Raw genomic sequence first — 6,253 nt, 5'->3', positions numbered from 1 at the left:
AAAAGAATAAACAATCAATGATGGATATTTTTATATAATAGTCTTTGTTGCAATCTAATAAATTAAGCTTAGCCATTTTGTTTTGAAGTTGGATTCAAAATTTTTATGTTTGATGAAGATGGAGCATCGTACTCATGATCATTGATAGAATGACACACACAAAGTTGATTAAATATTTTACCTGATAGAGGAAGATGTACATTTGGATCTAAACACTTACTTACAAATAGAAAGCTACACTAAGCAAATCATTATAATAAATAACCTGTAATAATTTAAATAGAGTTTGATCATGTTAAATAGGACAACTAAATTAAATCATTTCCCTTGTATGCACGAATAAAGAACCAAACATTGACATGGCTAAAAAAGATCAATAATAAGAAAAGAAAAAAAAAAGTCTTGCAATAGCCTGTATAGTTACTCGTCTCGCAACAAGGTCATGGTTCGGGTGAAGGGAAAACCATCACTTAACCCGACCCGATCACCTTCACTGCATAAGATTTCCCTGTACACATTTGCATATACATATTCTACCTTTCATACCCATACGCATACCCATACCCATACCCATTCCCATTCGATCAACTATCATTACTATTCCCATAGTGATTCCTGATAGCGTGACTTATTGAGGCAGGTATTGGCGTAAAATCTCTGTTCTATCTGTGTTTCTTAACTTGCGAAACGCATACAATTCAATTTGTCTAACCCGTTCACGGCTCACGCCCATTACATCGCCAATCTCTTGCAATGTTCGGGTTTTTCCATCTTCTAACCCGAATCGCCACCTAATCACTTTTTGCTCTTTTTCGTTTAATGTACCCAACACCTTCTCTAGGTCCTCAGACATTGTTTGTTTTATCAATATCTCCTCAGGCGTCTCTTGGTCAGGATCGTCAATAAGGTCCTAAAAAACCAAATATGTTATATTACTATCGAAATAGTTATAATGTGTTGTAAATTCTATGTATTTAATATCGCGATATATCACCGATATATCAATTTTCGGCACTCTGGTGAGATATCGGTGCAAAATATCGGTACCAGTATTATCAGCGATATTGACCGATATATCACCAATTTTCCTGATATTAGTACTTTTCTTCTTAGTTCTACCATTCGTCTTTCTTCTTATTGCTGTTATTGCATGCGGCGTGCGCATATAATGTATATATGTGTGGTCGCTCAGAGGGCAAAAGTGAAATTGCACTAATTTCAACGTTATTCTACTAATTTTGTGAAAATAACGTTAAAAGCGGGGGACGGTTGATTATGCATCATGTGCTGGCGCTGATAGCCAAAAGAGAAGAGGGTTACATGCACCGATCCGTTTTTGTCCCGATTGTTAAGTGTTATGTGCCTTAGGTCCAAGGCTTTGATGCAAAACTACTATCGAGCCGGGGGTCTCACTGGAAGCAGTCTCTCTATTCCTAAGGGGTAGAGGTAAGGCTATCTACATCTTACCCTCCTTAGACCCTACCTTAGTTTTGCTATTGGTGGGATTTACTGAGTATGATGATGATGACGATGATAGTGTTAAATGTTAGTGTTTTAAGTCTTAATTAGTTCCTACTTGCTATAATTGTTAGTGTTTTGCAAGTTAAAAGGTTAATTTGTTAATGGTAGGAAAGTATATTGAATTGTTAGTGTTAAATTGCTAAATGTATAAATTCTGCATGATATTAAAATTAACGATATCCCACCGCGATTTCCAATATCTCAAATATCGGTGCTTGACAGATATCCGATTTTTTACTGCATTAACTGCTTAGGTTGTAATCATATATCAAATGCTAGTATTTTAAAGAAAAAGTATTTTGGCCTCGGGTCAAACCAACCTTACAAGCACAAAATGACATGTACAAGCCCGTTACCCAAACCGCCCGACCATTATGATGAAAAACATGAGATGGGGACAAACCGTGAGTTTGGTCTTGTTATCGAACCCAACAGGAATATCAATAGATCGGGCTGGTTTAGGGGCATGTTCAGCAGATTGAATCCTTTTAATGGAGATGCCCGTTTCCACTGCAATTTCTGCACGAGTCGGTTTTCTTCCAAGCTGCTTATCCAATCGTTGTCTGGCCTCATTCACCTTAGATTGCACCTCCACCATATAATACTATACAATCAAAGAAAAAAACCATAAAAAAAGTTGCAACAAATTTTTATGAGGAAGTATGTGAAAAGACAAATATGCCCATCACATGTGATCATTGGTTTTCCTTACGGGAACGTGAATTATCCTGCTCTGTTCAGCACGTGACCTTTGGACAGCTTGCCTTATCCACCAATGAGCGTATGTTGAAAACTTAAAACCCTTTGAAGCATCAAATTTCTCTGCACTTTTCACCAGGCCTCGGATTCCTTCCTGAAACGGGTCAAACGGGTCAGTTGGTTATGTTTAATTCCATACGGGTCAAATAAAAACATTTAGCTACAAAACGAAACGGGTCAAACAGGCCAAACAAGTCAAATGGTGATAATGATGCGTACCTGAACAATATCCTGAAGATGGACCTTTGTTCCATAATAACTTCTTGCAACAGAAATAACGAGTCGAATATTGCTTCTGACCATTTTGTCCCTGCATTCTTCACCATAATGCAAACGTCTCCCTAACTGTACCTGATCAATGCCTGCAGCAGTAGCCCATTCTGCAAAAGTGGGTGGGACCCCAAAACGGGTCTCCAGCTCTTTGTGCACTTCTTGCAATTTCAATAAGTCCTGAGTGTATACAACAAGAAATTTAGTGGAAGAACGCTTCACAGATTAACAAAAATAACTGCAAGACAACACCTAATAAATATCAAACAAAAAATTAACATATTATAATGTGAATTCAGAAATACCTGTATCCCTTTAGAAAGTTCTACTTCCTCAGCAGCAGTTAAAAGCTTGGCATTAGTCATTCCTCCCAAAAACGCCAAAACGTCTTTTTTCTCGGCGCGTCTTCTGCTCACTCCAGGTTTCACCGCCACAGTACCGCCGGCACCCCGCCCTCTGCCGCCTGCAGTTTTCACAGACAGACTACCAGCTTCCGCCCGTTCTGCTGCCCTAATCCTCCTTTCTTTCCGTTCCACTTGACGTTTTGATCTCACAGCTATGTTAGCCGATAGTTGTTCTTCTAGAAGCTTAAGTTCTTCCATTGTTGGTTCCATTTCTTCTGAGACCTGTGGCCCGAGCCCATTTATTGAATTATCTGGTTCAGATAATTTAGGTTCTTCTTTAATATCTAATGGTTTGGGCTGTAGATGGTTCATGTTCATCGCCATTGTTGCTGCACTCTTGGCAACTTCTACTGCAGCCTTTGCTAAAGCAACTGCTTCAGCGGCTGCATCGGTATATTCTTTTGTGGTAAATTCTGATGGCAACGCTGTTCCTTTATAGGCCCATGGTCTGCTCCCAGTTATCGAATTTGTATGAGAGTCTAAAGATGGTAGCTTGAAATTTTCGATATCAAGCACTCCAGTTGATGACGAGGATGACGATGATGATAACCACTGTCTGTCGGCAGTACCTGAATTTGAATGAAGTTCTAAAGATGACAGATGTAGCTTCTCTAAACTAAGAACTGTAGATTCTGCTGATACAGGTGGCGCTGTAGTTGATAAAATGCACTGAGTCGGGGAAACAGTAGGCTCTCTGCATTTTGCTGCATATAAACCGATGAATCTCATTTTAATTTTTTTTGGAGCATCTTTCAGAACATAAAATGCAAATTTTGATCAACTCTAATAAGACACTACATTTAAATATCTTTTTATATAAATAAACTATTGCGTGATTTATTAATAATTTGTAGCAAACCTTAAGGACAGGCCCAGTGAGAAAAGCTCCAACTAACAACTAATGGCAATAACCTAAATATCAAAACTCATAAACCTAATATATTGATGGGCCATGGGTGATCCCTGCTTAAATTTGTAAAACCGTAAAACTTATGTCATAAAAGTTTGGCATTCTCCACAAGAAACCATGAGAATAATAAATAATCAACTTTAAAGTCTCATTTATGTAAAGAATCTACTAGTTCTATAAGCGTAATAGGGTCCACAACCAACTGCAAAGCAGCTAAATTTTTTAGTTTACACAAGAAGACACTAAACTCTTTATAAGATGACCCGAAACTCTATTAATATAGCAATCAGACCACTTCTTCGTGTCTATTTTCGTTTCTTGTGAGTTAAAAAAAAAAAAAAAGTGTTCCGAAAACAAGACCTATGAGTTCGAGTAACATTCTAGCACTTAATCAACAAAGCAGGGATTCCAAACTTGTTCAAGCAGATGCATAGCCAAAATATTTTAAGAAAAAAAAAAATGCACCTCTTATTACACTATGCACCAATACGAGAATTAGGGATAATGAATGAAATAAAAATAAACAATTTAGATTTGTTCTTTTTATGGTCCCAGTTATTTTATGTTCTGAAATGAATATCACCATATGCATCTATACATACATACATATATATAGTATATGATAAATTTTTAACATCAAACTAAATAGAAGTGTTTGATCTTTATAACACAAAATTTTCAAAGTAGTAAAACTAAAATGTCCATAATGTTCAAAAGAGTTCCATAATTGGAAATTGGGCATTTTTGCAGAGTGAGGGTGAAAAACTAACTATAACTGAATCCTAACAAATTGAATCCAGAAAGAAAACAAGAATGCTGGATCAAAAACAGAACTTCCAAACAGATAACAGACTCAGATTGATGAATCAGATGTGGGTATCTACATACTAAAGAAAAGAAGAGAAAGAAAGAAGATATGTGATCTTACAGAGGTTTGAATGATGATTGTGGGTTTTGAATGGGATGGAGAAAGAATCCGGCAAGCACTTGAATTGAGGGAGCAAACAGGACATATTTTGTGCTACAGGCGACGGTATAGATGCATTCATGTGATAATTGGAACATGAAAACTGGATTCAGATGTACATATTTGAGATGAAATATATATGAGTTTAGGGAGTGAAGATCGGTGATGATAAAAGAGTGAATGAAGAAGATGAAAGGGAGAGATGGGATTTTGTTGAAAGAGGATAAGGAGTCAGAAACTGAGGACCAAAGATGGACACCCATTCTTACAAACTGGAATGGACACCCAGATTTTGTTGTAATATAAATTTTAATATTTTTTGAAAGGAAAATGTTCACCATCTATAAATTTTAGAGTAAACTGTCATAACGGATTTTTTTTTTCAATTTAAAATTTTTGACCAATTTTACTTCTAATAATTTACATCGAGATAGTTGGTAAACAGGCAACAAACTGCGCCGCTTCCCCTTTTTGAATGGCAAAACTAAGTCTTTTAAAAACTACGTCCATAGCTCGGGGTCATAACATTACTATGCATGACCCTTTGAACTCGACTAAGTAGGTCCACAGCCTCTGGCGCCAAAAAACCAAAAGTATCAAAAGCAAATGGGATAAACACGTGCTGGTCGTCAAGGCACGCTTTCTCATGCTTGATCACTTTACCCGAAGCAGCCTGACCCACCGTGAAAGCACTACTCCCTAAGCCCACAAGCGGGGAAACCCCTGTTAGATCCGCACAGGTGTGTTTTCCTCCTACCCATCCAAAGACAAGAATGTCGGCTGGTCGAAGGGTAGATCTCCCTTCCAACGGGTTTGTTAAGAAATTAACGGGTGTCTCTTTCTTAGCAGAAATACCAGCGCACCTGAATATGTCAAAAAGGACATCCCTAACCAAATCATGTCGGTATTTGAACCCCGGGAGCTCTCTACAATGAACTGCATGCTCACTAAAAGAATCCAAACACACCTTATGACAAACTGGGCATACCTCGTCAACTGGGAATAAAGGAATCATGAGGCGATACTTAAGGATAGTACGGTACTACACTGGCGACATATGCTGGCCTAACCCATCTATAGGTATAGCAAGAAGAAAATCTTGTGCATGTGGTGCTCGGAGACACTCAAAAACGGCTTTTTGTCTAACGGTCAAGTCAAACTGCACTTCGATTTCGTGGACAATTTTACTAAAAAGAGCACTCGCCAATGCATGTTGGGCATTAGGGGGGCGGTGTCCTTATTAGTGAAATCGCTGAAGTCAAAGCTTGGAATCGTATCACGAAGACCAGCCAAAGCACAAACATAATCAGAATCCATACCGCATATGCCACTGTCTCTTAAGATGTGGTCCTGTAGCACCCACGATTGGGCCCTCGAGGCCACAAAAGCGTAGGATGAAGCCTCTACAGCCGAATACAACCC

The 6,253-nt window shown here is 38.2% G+C and overlaps 1 protein-coding gene across 1 annotated transcript; it reads right to left on the bottom strand.

Annotated features, from left to right (window-relative positions):
* Positions 1-311: 311 nt before the first annotated feature.
* On the bottom strand, positions 312-5,097 carry LOC110937316 (RNA polymerase sigma factor sigB). The gene is made up of 6 exons (XM_022179716.2): positions 4,793-5,097; positions 2,856-3,658; positions 2,500-2,730; positions 2,234-2,374; positions 1,925-2,125; positions 312-910 (listed from the first exon to the last, which is right to left on the bottom strand). Exons 1-6 carry the CDS (start codon positions 4,911-4,913, stop codon positions 629-631), a joined length of 1,779 nt encoding a protein of 592 aa, XP_022035408.1. The 5' UTR covers positions 4,914-5,097; the 3' UTR covers positions 312-628.
* Positions 5,098-6,253: the final 1,156 nt, after the last annotated feature.

This window comes from Helianthus annuus, chromosome 4 (assembly GCF_002127325.2).
Source record: "Helianthus annuus cultivar XRQ/B chromosome 4, HanXRQr2.0-SUNRISE, whole genome shotgun sequence".
Taxonomy (NCBI): Eukaryota; Viridiplantae; Streptophyta; class Magnoliopsida; order Asterales; family Asteraceae; genus Helianthus; species Helianthus annuus.
The sequence above is the reverse complement of the archived record's forward strand: the minus strand, read 5'-3'. Positions and strand labels throughout refer to the sequence as shown.

Bases quoted from the DNA above. Each gene is read 5' to 3' on its own strand.
- LOC110937316 (XM_022179716.2), bottom strand. From the start codon at position 4,913: ATGAATGCATCTATACCGTCGCCTGTAGCACAAAATATGTCCTGTTTG. The intron at 3,659-4,792 runs GTAAGATCACAT...GTTTATATGCAG, and splicing joins CAATCATCATTCAAACCTCT to CAAAATGCAGAGAGCCTACT. The intron at 2,731-2,855 runs GTATTTCTGAAT...GTATACACTCAG, and splicing joins AACTTTCTAAAGGGATACAG to GACTTATTGAAATTGCAAGA.